At 35.3% G+C, this 17714-nt stretch overlaps 3 protein-coding genes across 4 annotated transcripts in view; 2 read left to right on the top strand and 1 right to left on the bottom strand.

Moving 5' to 3' along the window:
* The first annotated feature begins 395 nt into the window (after positions 1-395).
* LOC126868611 (protein TSSC4) lies at positions 396-1610 on the top strand. The gene has a single exon (XM_050624273.1). It carries the CDS (start codon positions 700-702, stop codon positions 1453-1455), a length of 756 nt encoding a protein of 251 aa, XP_050480230.1. The 5' UTR covers positions 396-699; the 3' UTR covers positions 1456-1610.
* A 333-nt stretch (positions 1611-1943) lies between these two features.
* LOC126868619 (N-alpha-acetyltransferase 11) lies at positions 1944-3938 on the top strand. Of its 2 annotated transcripts, none has more exons than XM_050624314.1 (2): positions 1944-2273; positions 2659-3938. In XM_050624314.1, the coding sequence occupies exon 2, from the start codon at positions 2918-2920 to the stop codon at positions 3470-3472; it is 555 nt and encodes a 184-aa protein (XP_050480271.1). In that variant the 5' UTR covers positions 1944-2273; positions 2659-2917; the 3' UTR covers positions 3473-3938. The 2 variants fall into 2 exon arrangements, with proteins under 2 accessions (XP_050480271.1, XP_050480276.1); XM_050624319.1 differs by lacking the exon at positions 1944-2273 and adding an exon at positions 2296-2514.
* Positions 3939-3952: 14 nt separating this feature from the next.
* Positions 3953-17714, bottom strand: part of LOC126868589 (breast cancer anti-estrogen resistance protein 1) — a 165951-nt gene continuing 152189 nt past the window's right edge. Inside the window, exons 5-9 of the mRNA XM_050624223.1 lie at positions 16566-16866; positions 11084-11436; positions 9772-10064; positions 8116-8472; positions 3953-7273 (exon numbers count right to left, since the gene is read on the bottom strand). Coding sequence (XP_050480180.1) covers positions 6986-7273; positions 8116-8472; positions 9772-10064; positions 11084-11436; positions 16566-16866 — 1592 coding nt within the window. The 3' untranslated portion in view covers positions 3953-6985. The remainder of the gene's footprint in view (positions 7274-8115; positions 8473-9771; positions 10065-11083; positions 11437-16565; positions 16867-17714) is intronic.

The following is a 17714-nucleotide window of genomic DNA, read 5'->3' as shown; positions in this document are numbered from 1 at the left end:
TGATAATGGATACTGAACAACAGCTTAAGTACAGCTTGGTATATGTATAAAATTGCTTATTGTAGTAGCGAATTAATGTTAACTTTACTTCTTTCACAAAAAAGACATATACTTTCTTATTTTTTCAATTTTCGATGCTTTACTTTTTGCTCTAAATGTAAGAAGTACAAAAGTGTAAAATATAGTACTTGTTAAAGATCATGTTCTATAGTAGTTGCATATCGAGTATAAAAAGTAAAATTTATTACAAAGTTGTTAATATTACAAAATGAATTTTGCAAATATTTTATTATTAAATAATTATATCATAATCTCTGCCTCCATTCATAATATATCTTGAATTTTTTAAATAAATATTACTTTGTTTATTGTTCTAAAAGTTTATATATTCAGTATACGATTTTAAATTCGATACCCATTTTCGAGATATAATGGCGTCGTACATACAACGCAGTTTAACTACTTAACGTCAATATTGTTATTGTTATTATTAAATATTAGAAATTAATAAAGGGGCGGTAAATCTATAAGCAATTTGTCGAAGACATATAAAGATCTTATCGATTTTAAATATTTAAGCAAATAACTGTTGAGTGTTCTAACCTATCTCAGTGTGTTAGTGCATCATACATATATCTCATATTCGTGATATTCATGTTTGACGTTTCTATTCAGACAATATAAATCTGTACAAAAAAAATGCATACAACTGGAGATTTTGTTTTGCACGGTGGTAGTGCAGAATTTGCAAACAGACAAAAATTATTGTTTGATAAATTGTCAGACGCAGAACAAGAATGTAGTAAAAATAAAATGGTCACTGAATCTATGGAATCTACACAGGATATTGACAGCGAATCAAACTATTCTCAAATCTTGAGAGCTGGCCGTAAAAGTCAAACAAGAAGGTTTCGTGGTAAAGAGAGTATCTTTAAAAGGCCAGAAGGCCCAGCACCACGTGCTATCAGTAGAAACATACCAGACTTTCACAAAAATCCTCATAAGTGGAAGAAATACAGTCTGGATGATGTGTCCAATGATGATATGACTGAGGAAAGTAATACAAGGGCTGCATTATCGTTTTTAAAAGAATTAAAGGCAAGAAGATCAGTGGGAAAAATAGAAGAATCCGAGGGAAAGGATGCAGATGAATCTGATTTAGCTAAGAGGAGTCAATCCAAAATAATGTTTAAATGCAAGAAACAAAAAATATCAATGGCAGAAGTTGAATTTAAAAAACCTGAAAGAAACACAAATGAAACAGACAATACACCAGTTATCATTGAAAGTGACGATAAGCCAGTCTTTAGGAGCAGTAAAATTATTATGCCAGAATACGTTGTTGGCCAGAAAAAGAAGAAAAAGAATAATAGAGAAATACATCTTATGAAAATAGATAGAACAAAACAACTTAAATTAGATCATTTACAAGAACCTGATGAAGAGGAAAATTGAATATATATGTATATCTGATATTAATATTGTAAATTTAATTATAGTTTTCAAGTTCTCTGTATAATGTGACCATTTCATATATTTTATCAGTTAATGTATTTTGAATATAGGAGTAATAAATATACTGCACATCTTCTTAGGTATAGAACATTCCATATTTTATAAGATTTTAATTTTTTTCCTATGTTGACATGTTATAGTAATCAGAACAGGCTCCTATTTTTGAAAAGTGGGAACGAAACCGCTTTGATAGGTTCTTCCGGGAACGATGCGATTGCGCACTAACCATCGCGGGTTTCGACTGTTTCCTGTCGGCTTTAGTCGTAGGCTATTCAAAAGTCGCTAGTCAGTTGTGACTATTTACGATTTTCACGCATGTGATGCCGACTAATGCACAAAATACAATCTATTGGACTTTGGTAAGTGATGTAATATATCCTTGAAAGATTACACGTTTCGCTAAATAACGGTGAATAATTTATGTATACAATTGGAGGGGGAAGAATTCATAACCTGTACATATACTATTCCGTCATCGATTCAAAATGGCGTATTACCATTGAACGAAAAAACGTAGATAAAATTTTTATTTCATGGTGCTAAATCCGTCGTTCGTGTTTTTATATTTGGTGAATTTAATATTCTTGCTAAGAGAGCAAGAAAGGAAGAGGTTATGACACAGTTCCCGTGTGTGTCGTTCTAGGAAGTCCGTTAGTATATTCATAATCGGGGTACGGAATTAATAATGCAGGAAATCGTTCTAGCAGCTTTCTCCGTAATATCGAGTCTACTCATAGTATTTGGCCTGGTGCTGCTGGGTAAGAACGATAGATAGTAACTTTTCGCTATTGCTGCGCTACAGAGTGTTTCGAAACATTGTTATCCGGCCTGTCGAATAGTCGTATAGTTCCAAAGTCGAAAATATAGTAGGAGAGTTTGACTATATACATAACTTTTATCGTCACGTGTATGTGCAATTTCGACGGCTATTCTAGGTTTCGAACAGTTAAAATTTCTTTTGTTTTGTATCTTTCCCCTATAATGTATACTATCGACAAGGTATTTACTGTAGTTATGTCGTACATCGTTTGTTGTGTGAATTATATTTTCATCATACTATGTATTTATATAGTGTATCCAAATTCGATTTGTGATTTTTATAGGATCTCTTCTTTACATGCATCTTTTGTCTGTCTTTTTTAGGTTGGTATTTAGTTTGGAAGTTTTTCCTTTCAAGGTTCAGGTTTGTCCGGGAATTATTGGGTGGAATGAGTGAATCCTCTCCTGTAAATGACTTAAAGAATGGTAGATCTCGCATGAAAAAAATTCGCAAAGATTAAGGACACGTTTTTATATTTGAGACAAGAAGATTATTAGAAAGAGAAAGATCATCAAAAGAAGAAAATTGACCAAAGCAAAATTGTTTTTTATTTATATATCTATAATATTTTAATTTATCAAAATGTCTATAAATATACGTTGTGCTACGACAGATGATTTATTAAATATACAGCATTGCAATTTACAATGCTTGCCAGAAAATTATCAAATGAAATATTATTTATACCACGCTCTTTCGTGGCCACAGTTGAGTTATGTGGCAGAAGATGAAAAAGGCAGAATAGTAGGCTATGTCCTTGCTAAAATGGAAGAAGATTGCGAAGATAATCCACATGGACACATTACTAGTTTGGCAGTAAAAAGGTCACATAGAAGACTTGGTATTGCACAGAAGCTTATGAATCAAGCTTCCAGGGCAATGGTTGAATGTTTTGGTGCAAAATATGTTTCTCTACATGTTCGTAGAAGTAATCGTGCAGCTTTGAATTTATACACAAGCAGTTTGCAATTTGAAGTATCAGAAGTTGAACCAAAATATTATGCTGACGGAGAAGATGCTTATGCTATGAAACGCGATCTTAGTAGCTTTTATTTGGAAAAGAATGCAGCAAAAGAAAAAACAAACAAAGATGGTAATACGCACATACATACTGGCAGATGCTGTGATCGTTCATAGTCAAATTGGGATGTTTACCTATAAGTCATAACTGATTCCACACGTCATTAATTCAATACTGTTTGAATTCAAATCAGTATCATATGTATGAATACATATAATATTTTTCATAAATAGATTTCCATGAAAAGTGCACGAAATAATCACGAGTCAAGCATCATGGCTTGAATGTTTGACATATTATCATTATGAAAATTTTGCAAATACTTAGAATATTAGTGTTCATTCGAGCCTTACCTGAGACATATGAAATGTTTTATATACCGCTAAAAAAGGGGTGTACTTGTTAATAATTATACAGCGGATAGGAGAGAGACGAAACTAATGTATGTAACGTATGTTCAATGCGGATTGAGTTAAAAAGTTTCTAACAAATGTATCATTGCGTGTAGCTAATCAATATATTGTGTTATTTAAGACCTACGACTCTTAATATAATAATAAAGACTATAAGCAGAGATGACAATGAAGGTTTTATCACTTTCTACCTGTGTATTCAATTAATCTTTATTGAACCATTGAAACTATAATATACAAGTAACGCGCCAGTATACAAAATTATCACCCAGATTTCACCAAGCAAATTAAGTGCAAGATGATACCAACTTTTTAAAGGAGAACACTTTTTAAATATTTATGCTCGTCATTCCATCTTTATATCTGCGTTACGTGAAACGATTTTAATTATCCCTGCTGTTTGTAAATACTTGATGCACTTCCACGAGTATGATTTTATGCTTAAAAATTAATGTTTGACGATTGCACGATTTTTAAATATTTCGTTCCTTTCTTTGTCACTGCTGCGTTGGTACATTATTGTATTTGTGTATACATTGTAATAGGAATAATTATAATATACATATATATGTATATATATATATATATATAAATATACTTATGTACACAGTAAATGTCCTTAAAGTAACATAATTGATTCAGTTCGAAGGACATGCTAATCCGATACGTCGATTAATTTTCCAATTTCATAATCGATCGATTATATATATATATAATTTATGCAAGATTAAATTTAACGTAACGGTAATCAATGAATCATCGATATTTAATGGTTAACCGAAAGTCTTCGCTGACAAAGACTCCATTGATAAAACCTTCCATAATCTTAAGAACAGTTTCCGATTGTAATATTGTTTCGGTGTAAAGAAAATTCCAGGTACGATGTACGATCAAACGAAATGACGCGAAACGATAAAGGCAATTGTGTAATCTGTGCGTTTCACATTCTTTTTTTCTGTTCGATGTAAAGAGAAAAAAAAAATTCATTTCACTTAATAGTACGTCACGATCAATCGGAATACGATTTTCAATGAGAATGTGACAAGCACCTATTGATATATCGCCTATGTATAAATTCTAAATATACAGTAAACTCTAACTGCCTGAAAAATGCGTTTTATCTTACAAAAACGTTCCACCAATAAATTATAATACAAGTCTCGTAAACGAGGTTCATGTTCACGCGATATGCTCCGATTATATAATCTCTAAAAAATAAACTATAAGCTATATCGTGGTGAATACTCCCTAATCGTAAGTGCCGGATGATCGCCTTAATTTCTTTTCTCTTTTTTGACATTTCGATTTCTCGCTCGAACGATCTTCCGTTTTCTTTTTCCCCTGTACAAAAGGAGAAAGACAAAAAGGCTGCGTCTCGAAAGGCGGAAAGTAAATACATGTTTTGAATGATACAATCGATCTTAAAGCTGCGACACAAATGTGCGGTTGTCGATTACCTTTCGTAATACCTAAGAATGTAGTTTTTCACGGTTAATCGGAGAAAATAATTAGTACAATTTATTAAATTTAAAAACAAATTCAGCAAAATCAGATATAGACGTTGCTCATATTTTTCATAAATCTATATTATCTTTTAACAAAAGAAGCAGTCCTGCCGATTATAAAAGTTATTTAATCCCTACGCCCTATGCCTCTAAAACTAATTTCTACGATAAGGGAACGATTCGATTGCTATGAAAGTTTTATAATCGGTAGGAGCGTCGTCGGCCGATGATAATCGATAAAATGACCGTGTATAAGGCGTATCGTTTCGTACTGTTTCCAAGTTATTGTTTCTGCATCGTTCCTGTAAAGGGAACACGCTTTGTAATCGAATTAGGTTATTGGAATGATTATAAACAGTCTGCAAATCCGATGCAATTTCTTTTTGTTATCATCAGTGTGTGTTTACGATTGATCGAATAATGCTGCTGGAAGAGCCTGTAAAAAGGCCTGACACGAAAAAGTCGTGACATGGCGGTAAAATGGTATAAAATTCGTTCAAAATTGGCCTCTAAAAAGATAGCGTTCCTTGCGTTCTTCGAATTTGATGTATAAACGTTAATGTCATAAATGTAGCTGTTATAAAGTATTCTCGATTAGAGAAAATTCCTTTCTTGCATCAGTGGCTCTTTCTCGCAGTATATATTAGGCTGTTGCGTTTGTTCCATTTTCTCAATGTTTTTAGTCTCCTTTCATTTAAATCCAATTAATATTTTCATCGCAGTATAATCTATTGTAAATATGCGTCCAAATGAAAATGTTTCATATTTTAATAGAGTTTTCTCTTCACATGATACACACCTAGGACGATGATTAATACGCTGGCAACGACAACTGCGTATCAAGTTCGAAATGATCCTCGTTTTCAAGCAAATAATACACCGACGTCTCGAGAATTATTTCGAACACGTTCTACACGTCGCTTAATTGATTCCACACCTCTAGCTAATGAACGACACGGTTACATGGTTTCCTAGAAAAGTCTACGTTCTCTATATTCTCGAGTACATTACAAATATACGCTCGTCTCGAAGGAGCTTTTCCCTTACGTTCTATATACCTGTGGCTTTGGCAGTTGCGTATCTCTAAGTAACGATAGGCCTCGAGAATTCTTTATTGCGTTCAAGAGGGAAGGATGTCGTTTCTAGTCGGGCGAAAAAGCAAGTTGGCGTTTCCTCTCTGGTCCAAATTCATTTTCTCGTCGATTAAACAATCAGAAATTCGTGTATCTACGATCTACTTTGCTATCATCCGAGCCAAAAGATGGATTTCTTTTGTTTATAGCTGTTCGTTAAAACAAATCTATCAATCAATAATCATATAATTTTTACCATCATTTATTTAATTTACTTCGAATTTCTCTTCGTCGTTAAAATCTCTACGTTTGACTGGACGATTAAACATCGCGATATTCTAACAGGTGAGCCGCTCTTTTCTATTAAATCGGCAGTGAATACACGCTACGACATATATTTTTATTTTCCTTCTTCCAATCGATCCTACTGTCGCATTACGTTTCTAGCGAACAGAAACTTAGGATTGTAGAAAACAATCCAAGGAACTTGATGGAGGCGTCGTGAATTTCACGTAACGTGACTTCTTCCTCGAAAGAAAAATAACAAATAGTTCTCAGCTCGCGTGTATCCAAGATATCTCTTCTTTTTCTCCTTTACCCTCTTTCGTGTCAGAGATTAGGATCTGATCTTTGGATGCTCAAGGCTGTTGCGCAGCGTGAATCATGGCGACCTTCAAGTCCTTGGCCAAGTGAGAGACGTCCACCACGCTGTCGACCATTTCCTGAACAGCGGATACGCTTGGGAAGAATTGTGCCGCCTGTTTTGTCTTCGACACGGTCTGACCCAGAGCCTCGTTTAGAGCGTTCGCGCACTGTAGAACGCGTGTTCTCACGTCGTTCCTCGTCACGTTTCTGTGCACCGTGTCACCGATGTGCACCAGTCTATGAGCACTCAGCACCACGAACTTTCCATGCGCTAGGAACACCTGCTTTTAAAAGATAGAAAACGTTTCTGTTAATTTAATTCTATCACTTGACCTCTTTTCACGGTCACAACGTTTCTTGATTTTTTAAATCATAGGTTTTCTTTTCCCTTGTCTCGTTTAATATCAATGAAGCAATGCTATCCAAAGAATTAGCGAATAGCGTATGTTGGTAAAATATTTATCCTCTTTAAAATATGTAATTATTAAAGAACTCTACTGTATTGTATTCTTTCTACATATAAATAGTAGTCAATTAATAGTTAAAAGATAAGACAAGGTGATGAACTAGGTGGAATTGAAATTTCTAAAAGATATGTATGTATGTAAGACCCAACCGGAGCCTAAATACCTGTAAACAAACGTATAACATATTTTTATCCGCTGTTTCATCGCTATTTATTTTCTCGTACTCTCTTGAACCTAATTTCCTATTTTATCGTTCATCGATTTCAAATTGAAATATACCCTCAGTTAAAACTACAATACTTTGTAGTAGAAAGAAATTCTACTTTCCCTACTACAAAGATTCTTCGAATTAAAAATCCTTTTATTTTATCATATTCTTAAATTTGACTGTTCATTTTGTTATCCCTTATTACCAATTAATCCCGTTTTATCCCGTAAAATGGAACTTTTCAACGCTTCTATCGCACCACAATCTCTGTCTTCGAATCTTAAATTCTAACTCGAGATCAAACCCTTAATCAAAATACTCCGAATACTGTAAAGTTATCTCAGTAATAATACTCCACGAGGCCTTATTTTTCCATGGCATATTTTCTTGGCTCATGGTTCATCCGAAGGACAATGGCCATTTAGATTTCCAGGTTTACGGTACTCGCCTTTGGTGGTTGGTTATGCTCGACTGTCTGCATGAAGGCGTCAATGGCGTGAGTCAGGTGATTGCCATGTGTGATCACCTGGGCGGCATAGAAAGCCAGCAATTGTTTGTCGTTGGGATCCATGGGTGTCGGTGTCGTGGGTGGCATTTGAATCGTGGCATTGTCCGACTCGGACACCAGGAGATCGTAATTACTACGTAGTTCCTGTGGCAGCGTTGCCCTCACTTCCTCGCGTTGCTTCGCGACTACCTCCCTCGAATCAAGATTTACGTAATCGTAATCCTCGCCGGCGCCGCTGTTGTTGCTGCTACCGGTTGAAATGATCGACGACCGTTTGAAGAGCAGGGTCGAGTTGCCCTGTTTTAGACAAATTTTACAGGTCCGATTATTTTAAGGAATTCGATTACGAGCTCGGTTTGTTTAGGGATGAGAAACGATGATAAGACTGTACGTGTGATTTAAAAGTAGTTGGAATTATCTTGTGCGATGAAACGTAGGATTCTAGATTGGAACACGATGGGAAAAATAATTGTCGTTGCAATGAAATTGAAATCGGAGAAGAGGCTGTTAGAAGAAAAGGGGGAGGAATTTGGTTACTGGACATTTCTGTGGAATGTCAATTAGTAAATGTTTAGCGTATGTGTTTGTGGAAAGCAATATTTGATGATGATATGTTTTCTACCAAGTAAATTAGTATGTTTATTATAAAAATAGAATAACAAATTGATAAGAAGTGGGAAGAGTGATCTCATAATTGACAAATAGCGTAGCGTGAGAAGATGATTAAAATTTTTGCAGCTACCAGATAGAACACGTGAGATTTGAAAAATTTGTCTAAATTTTTTATCAGCGTTTTTATGTTTAGAAAAATACAGACTTTCTAGGGGCCCGAGAAAGTGTAAGCCAAAATTTTGAGAATTTAGATATAACGTAGTTCCACTCTTAAAAATGTTATTCCTTCAGATTTATAATCAAGTTGCAAGCGTTACTTTCTCCGCGATATTTTTCATGACTTAGCAAAATATAATAAATATTGTAATAATAATAGACGCTATATTATGAAAAATATCAATGGACCGTCATACACCACTATGATCCTCAGTTTTCACCATATTTTCCTCGATGGTACTAAAGTTCCTGAATTTTCATACGCGTCTATGAAAAGATGAGAACGGTGTCGGCGTACCGTACGATTAAAAACAAGAGAAAGATGTTACATAAACAAAGTTCGTAAATGCCTTGCAAGAAAGACACGTAAATCATAAACGACTGGTTCCTCTTTTGATTCTACGTGGAAACGATGTGAATTTTGTATTCACGAGAACGTACGGCACTTCGAACAAGAACCTCGGTAAACATGACCAATCGATCGAACGATGATCCAGTCGCTTAAAATTTCACTATTCTTGTTAGAAGTTTGTAATAAAACATTTACAACCCTCTCTTTATACAACATCATTTTCTTATTTTCAATCATACAATATACACCGATATCGAGTTAAAACTGAAACACCCTGTGTACGACGTATCGAACCAATTATACCAGTTAACCAATTAGACGCTCAAATGGCTAATCCTGCGTGCTTTTTCGCGTCTTCTTTTTTCCCGATTCCACCAACTAGAGAGATCGTAATTTCGTTTCTATTCGATGCTCACCTGAATGAAACTGGCGACCTGACGAACGTCTTCCGTGAGTGCCTGAGCGCACGCGATCAGCTGATCGAGTGGATCCGGTTGCACCGGCGGCAACAGCGAGGAAGGTGGCCCGTTTGTAGGTGTCGGGGTATCGCCACCCCCGCGACACAGTTTACCCGCGTCCCATTCCATCGCGTCCAGTTCGGACGCGGCTTCCTGCACGAGCTTGTCAGAGTCGCGGAGAGCCTTGACCAGGGGTCGTAGCTTCGAAGCCAACCCTTTGTCCGGTGCTTTGCCCGCATTCCCCAGCGTGCCTGCGCAAGAATACAAAAATTATGTGTGTAGAGAAATCACGGCAAGTCTCTTGGGAGAATCCTTTCCGGCGTGGCGTCGTTGATTCGACGCGGACCAATTGTTCCACGTCGACAGCCACTCCGCCTCGAGATTCGCTCCGCTCTTCGTGAAACTAATTCGAGCATGGGGAGAGGAATTTTCTGTCGTCGTCAATGCGTGCATCGATGGGTTTGCAAGCGTAATTAGAAAGGGGGAGCGTTTTCTTTTTGATGGACGTTGATCGTAATTGCGATTGTTGCGTGGGCGATGATGATGTTGGGACGACGTTAAGATTGCAGACTGGTACTACAATAGTTGTATATAATGTGATTTCTTTATTTAAAAATAGACTACTACTACTACTACTATTTCAGAACTGAAGGCTATCGAAGTGTTATCACTTCCTACGTGTCGTCCGTGTTTGTTTTCAGTCGATTAAAAATATCCTGTTAACCTGCGCAGTCTCAAACGTTTGAACATACCTTGAACAATTGACAAACTCTAGGTAGAATGTTTCAACTACTCGCTTCGTGTGTTTCATATATTTTGTATACTTTGTATATTTCTTCAAAGGTACATGCATGTTTCATATTCGTATCTTATGTCCATTATACAGGGGACTGTATTCTTCGAACCATTTGTTAATCTAATTTACTGAACCATTTGGTTAAGAAAAAAAATTAATAGAAAGTTGAAACTAATAGAAGTACAATTCTCCTATTCTTCCTTAGATTCTGATAATAATATGAAAATTCAAAATTGATACGTATATATACAATGGAATGCACGTAATGAAAACAAACTCCCGTGAGAGACCAAACCAATGAATGGATCTGATTAAGAATTACGACAACGACTAGATATTTCTCTTCTCCAATCATCAGATTTTTAATTCACGTCGAAGGAGAACCGGATATATCTTCCTCGTATCAAACAAATAATAACGAATTTATGTGAAATTCCGTACAGTATGTCTATATTTCAGCAAAGTGAGAATTACCTTCGGCAAATTCAGCCAGATCGTGCAAAGACGTTCTCAGCCTGAGCGCAGCAAGCCTAAGATCCATTAGGGTGGCGTCTAATCGTTGAGGCGTTCTCCATGTGGGGCTCACGAAACCGAGTAACCTGGCTATCGCTGCGGATGCCTCGCTCTGCAGCCTTTGCAGACCTTCCAAAGCGGAGTCCAACTCCAGGGGAAGCTCCTTGCTAACTGGAACGTCGTAGATCTGCTGCATTTGCGGCGGAGGTGGAGGTGTCGGCGTTTTCGGCACGGGCGTGTTGTGTCGGGACGGTAAAGAGGATGCTGGAAGACGCGATCGAGGTACATCGTAATCCTGTGCAGCCAGACTGGATCTGAAACGAGGCAAACGTTTTGTCAGTATAATCCGTGTATACAGTCTTCGCTCGTAAATACGATTTAGCAGTATGAATTATGATTCGTTCGCTAATTAGAACTTGGACATTACGATTATTGTGATATGTATAATTTTGTGTGCTAGATTAGAAGATTGGCCGCGTAGTAGTGACACACTTATGTGAATATGAGTGTGTGGAAGTATATGTGTGCGCGACGTCTCGAAAAACAGACGAATGTAACTGTTCCGTTGGCAGTGTGGTGTGGAAGATGACGAGACAAAGAAATTGCTGAGACGCGTGCAAATGTATATCGACGAAGATCCTGTACATCGTTTATTAAATAAATCTAAAATTATTTTAATATGAATTCTAAGCGTAACCTTAGTGTTCCTTTACTTTTATTTCGGCAATTAAGATGCACAATTCTCCACAACGATAGATCTTCTATAGAGCTTGGACAAAACGTGATACACTGGAGTCTCGATTAACAGGATGTGAATTAACGAAACGATCAATCAATGGACTGGTTTTCTTCTTTAGAAAATATCGTAAAGCGGGAAAAAAGAAATTGTCACATTGTGATCGAGGATTTTCTGTTCTGTTTAATATTAATACAATAAATCCGTTTATGATATCGATATTTATAAAATAACTCGCAATAAATGAAAACAGAGTTATTCGATTATCGGAATAGCGAGTGTCATAATTGGTTCGGATAATCGAAGTTCCAGCGTAATTAACCTAACTATGGGAGAAATTAAAGTTCTTAATAGGTTTCTAACGATTTTTCAAGAGCATATCCAATCTTTGCTGTAAATATACACATTACGTTCATGAATGTGAGATTTGCGAACATATTTAGACGCAAGTGTTTGAAGATTCGAATTGAAACGTCGGAGGAAACAAGCTTGCTATTAGTTTCGTTTCGCTGTAATTAACTTTAATTCGTTATTAAAAGTTTATCGAATCAAATTTCAGCAAAGTTTCCCGAGTTTTAACTTGACGCGCAGATTTTCCATTAGCGTAGCGAGTTTCTACAACTTTTCATTCAGCGTAATTTCTATCATTTGCGGAGACAAAGCAAAACGTTTTTAAAATCGTTATATTTAATACGTTAGCGTGGAAAAAATTGATACCTACGATAAAATTTCAGATTTTAGGATCGTTTTCAATTCTTAACCAACCGTTGTACGATAAATTCCTCGTAAAACATTTTACGCTAATGCAACACCGTGTGTATTCATTCGAGCGTAAAATTTCTTGTCTCTGGTTTGTCTGCCGCTGTTTTAATTTCTCACAGAAACCAAGAAAAAGAACTAGCCTGATTTTTATCGCTGAAAACCTAGCCATTTCAAGAGCCATCTAAAGCGTATTTCCATTTGGTTTCAACTCGTTTCAGTTTCCTATTCATTTAGCCATTAGGGGCCACACTTCCATCGAGTACTATTAATCAGTGGCAACGAAAGGGATGTAGAATAGAAATAATAGTTCCAAAGGAATAGTTCCAGAAGTAAGAAGCCTGTTATCCTAAGTACTTTGTGCTATTAAGTGATTAAATACGATTGATGTTATCAGTAAAGTCGAACGATTACGAAAGTTGCAAGACATTGAAAAGTACAACTTTTTCATGGAATAATGACAGAATCACAGTTATGTGAAAACAAAAAAAAAAAAAAAAAAAAAGAAGAGAAGAAGGTAACGAGAAAGTTATTTCTGCTCGAATATTAATTTTAGGTCATAGAGTTTTATTTTTCTCACTTCTTTTATTACTAGATGCTATTAATTAAGAGTAATATTTATTGTTGACAGTTTACAACCAGAAATTACAATTATATCTGTTTAAACAATCTGGCATTGCTTTTAACAAAGGGAAATTTGTAAAATTTGGTTCTATATTTCTATAATCCAAGGGTGGATAAAAAAGGATTAATCGTCTTAAATTTGGACTTTTTAGTAAGACAAATCTCAGTGTTGGCAAAGTAGTTCCTTAAAGATATGTTTTATTTGTTATACGATCTATTACGAAAGAAATAATTTTCATAATAGAATCCACGTCCTAGACCAGTTAAAGTCTCGCTGAATTTATTAAAAAGATAATTTTCTACTGATAAAAATCGATTTAAGCTATCTAAAAACCAACGATCACTGATTTGGCAGAAAAGTTTGAAATCAGCGAAAAAATTGAGAAACAGTACGTGAGTCTTAAAAAAATATTGCGTATTGGATCCAATATCAAAAACGACATTAGTGCAAACCATTTATGTACATAAAAAGTTGTTACTAGACAAAGAACGCGTAATACACGCGTGTCTCGCAATATTTATTTAAATATTTTCAACATACTGATAAATTTTTATAAATCACTAGCATATTATGTAATACGTATATCATTCTATACTGAACGATTAACAAAATTTTATTTTTATTTCTATTCCCTCTAAATATCACGTCTAGGTCTTTTACTTCGAATATTTCACATATTTCCTCGCACGCTATATACGTTCTGTATATTTTTACACATTTCAGTTTCCCATAAATGCATAAACATACACAGTACGTATTATATCGCTTGAAAATGATCGATGTCCTTTTTTTCTCCATTCTGTACAGGTGTACAAAGCGTGTAAAGTAAAACATTTTCGACTAAAAGAAAAAAAAGAAAGAAAAAAGAATAAGTAAATTCTAACCGAAAATCGTAAAGGAGACTATGACGAGCGTCATTCTATTTTTTTTTTTTTTTTTTCTAAACCGTAAATGGAACCGATTTCTCCGAAACTGCAGTAGGAATGACCGCTGTTGGCACCGGTCCGGTATTTAAGCTCGAGCTTCTCGAAATAAATCACTTCCTAGCAGCTGTATGTCTCGTTACGCTAGCGAACGTATAAAGTTCAACGTACTCGATGTTGATGCCTCGGCATAGTCATCAGATAGCTACCGTAACGAAAAGGAAATGCTAAAACCTGGTTTAACGAAATACTAAAACTTCAAAAGCTCGAAAGGGATACGGTTTAATTTAAGGTGCACGTTCCATTAGAATGGATTAGCCACGAGTAAAGAATTTTAGGGTTTCTGGACGTTGTTCACGGTTATGCGAAGAAGTAAAATGCTAAATATAAAGATAATGGCTCGTGTCTGCTACTCACTGTTGAAACCTGTACAATGTACATAAGTTTTCTTTATTTAGACTCGTAGCGAATGTTTATGTTAGCATAATTTCTGATGATATTTGTGATCTAACGATGATTCTCCGTTATTTGTAAATTATAATTAACGATTATATTTCATATTCTCGTCATTTTGATATTTTTAAATTTATAACGAAGGAAAATTGTATTTTTATTAGAAGATAGACGATTCTGCTCGGATTATTTATTTTTGATATATCGATAAGTTTTTGTGCCATATAAATTATATTGTTAATTTTATATATTATTATCATATACGTTGAAGGAACACGAAACTTGACTTTTATTTTGCATTCAGTTTGCGAAAAAACGTTATTTTTATCTAGAACCAGTGAAAGAATTGCAAGTAGAGTGAGATTTTTGAAATATTTCAGTGAATTCTTTTCATTCGAGTTCGTATATCGAATAACACACGCTAGGAAAACTAAACAGAACTTTAATCGACAGAGTATACAAATTAAAATTCACGGTTATTAAACAACGACATTTTTTCCAAGCGAAGGGAACATATTGGAAATTTGATTTCTTTTCTGAACAAGAGGTTTTTTTCCTGACAATTTCTTTTTCACTCTGCGATATAGAAACAAGCGCATTTAGAGTTCAAAGAAATCTCTGTATTCTAAAAAATGGTAGAAATTTATGCAGAGATGAATCTCAAGTTCGTTAAAACATTATGTTTTAATTAAAAATTATTTTAACCGTTGTAACTTCGTATTTTCCAACGTTAGCGCGTTATAATTATTCTCCTCCGTTGAAATACACAATTATGCGTTCAATTCGCTTTAAACAACGAAGCAGATAATCCCCATTGATTTCAGTTTTATTTAAATGCAAATTTTCCTGCAATTATTGGCTGAAACAGTGATTTTAATGATAAATAACAGTGAAAAGAGAGGAAATAGGGTCAATTTCCTATTAAAGAACACTTTTCCGAGGGATTTTCTAATAATAAATATCATGTTAATTTATATTAAGCTAGACTACGTTGATTAAATGTTTTTTCACTTTCTCGCGGAGAATTAATAGCAGCAGAATTTAATTAGATATCTTTTAATCTTCTACGAGCTCAAAAAGGCGTATTATTCTCTTTTATAAAAGAGACAGAAAAAAAAATAAAAAGAAGAATATTAAAATAACCAGTTTCTAACATTTTATATATATGTCACCATGTAGTAAAATGCTCCTTGTCTTTCAAATATGCAAGCCATTGTAATCTAATAACTTATTAACCGACTAATCTGCAAATGTGTATTTATTTTTAATAAAAATAACCTTAAGCTTTAGTGCATTATGTTTCCCTTGCAAATACATAGAAATACACGTATTACTATTACTCAGAATTGATTAAAAAAAAAAGGGAAAAAATGAAAAGTAACATATCCATATTCTTCTCAATTTAGCTGATTATTTTATCCAATGAAGAAACTTCATGGATTCCAGTTACGATTACGATATCATGTACGACATTATCTTACAAAAGATATTATTATGCATCTATTTTCGTTTTCAAGAAAAAATTCAATTATTTTTTCCTATCCACAAATAGATGCAAAATTTACGTGTCAACGGATTAACCGAAACGTCGCCTTAACAAACGATCCCTCTAAATCTCCAATGAGACGTACATTCCATCGAACAACAACGAAAAAAAAAAAAAAAAAAGAAAAAAGACATCTTGCAAAAGATATCGTGCGTCTACTTTCACTACTGTAGCTAAGCTTTTACTATAAAAAAAAAAAAAAAAAAAATTAAAATGATCACACCTCCATGGAGTGATCCTCACTGATAACTAGAAGAGAAATTTCTTCCTGAGGAGTGAATCGAATCATCATTTACCAAACGATCGCCCTGTACTATCTATCAGACGCTAATCCTGTTAGACAACGATAAAATAAAAGATCCGCTTGTCTAGCCATCGTATATCCTCTAGAGATCACGTACCGATTCGATCCGCTGAGGGATCCATCGTTGGTGAGGCTGGAGGCCGAGCTGCTAGGGGTAAGGGGTTGCAATGGTCTGGGCACGTCGTAGCAATCGAGAGGCGTCACGCCGGATCCTCCAGAGCAGTTCGAATTCGGTGTGCAGGAGGTAGGTGGCCTGGGGATGTCGTAGCACGAGGGTGCCGGACTTGGACTGCTCGCTGGCGATGGAATCACGGGGACAGCTCGTGGTGGCACGTCGTAACATTCGCTCGCGTCGCCACCGTTGTCCACGGAACTTCTGCTGCCAGTTGTGTATCGTCCTGCACACGCATATTCGCCAGAAAATTAATTTCAAGGCAAAATAAATAGTAAAATGTTGAGAATTTGGTTTTGTGATTGTAACGCATTTTATGTCTAAGCCTGAACGATTTTGGTTCGATATAACGTTCAGGCGTTTCCCATACTCGTTTCAGTTTCAGATTTTCGTATTACAGCGCCAAGATGCTTCTAAACGAGATTTCCATCTGTCAGTAGAAATTCGTATTTCAAGTCTGACGTTTATAGGACGTCTTCTCTTCAGATCAGATGTTTGTGACGAGAGATCGCGAAGCAGTGTTGCTCCATACTCGTCGGTCTATTCTTATTATTGTACATTTGTAACTTTTGTATACAGCGGTGTGTTTATAAATAGGGAAAGTTCTTACAGCAAATTTATAAATTTTGGAATTCATTTTTCTCGAAAACGTGGCTTCAAAAGTGAAAGAAATGTTATTCTATATTTACAATTTCTTACTGCGTGTGCAGCGATCTTTGGCTAATTGTTCGTTTCTGTGCAAGAAATTAGCCAAGTTCGCGTATACTTGACGATCTTTCAAACTTGACGAGACTGGAGAAAAGAAAGGATTTTCAGTTTTTAGAGATTAATGCACGTTTTCACTCACAGACGTGTATATCCTCTCTACAATCGACTTATTTCCTTACACAAACGGTACCAGGAAATTTATTTTCTTACGCGTCGCTATATTATCTGTAGTTTTCTTATACTTCGCATGTCGAAATTACCTCCAATAGCGAGTATACACCTGCATAATTAACACTGACCTAAGACGATCGATGTGCGTACTTCCAAACCTCTTGCAAGAGGAAAGAAAAACTCAAAAAACGTCAC

Source organism: Bombus huntii, chromosome 1 (genome assembly GCF_024542735.1).
Source record: "Bombus huntii isolate Logan2020A chromosome 1, iyBomHunt1.1, whole genome shotgun sequence".
In the NCBI taxonomy this organism is placed as follows: Eukaryota; Metazoa; Arthropoda; class Insecta; order Hymenoptera; family Apidae; genus Bombus; species Bombus huntii.
This window is presented reverse-complemented; position numbering and strand designations above follow the sequence as displayed.

Bases quoted from the DNA above. Each gene is read 5' to 3' on its own strand.
- LOC126868611 (XM_050624273.1), top strand. From the start codon at position 700: ATGCATACAACTGGAGATTTTGTTTTGCACGGTGGTAGTGCAGAATTT.
- LOC126868619 (XM_050624314.1), top strand. From the start codon at position 2,918: ATGTCTATAAATATACGTTGTGCTACGACAGATGATTTATTAAATATA.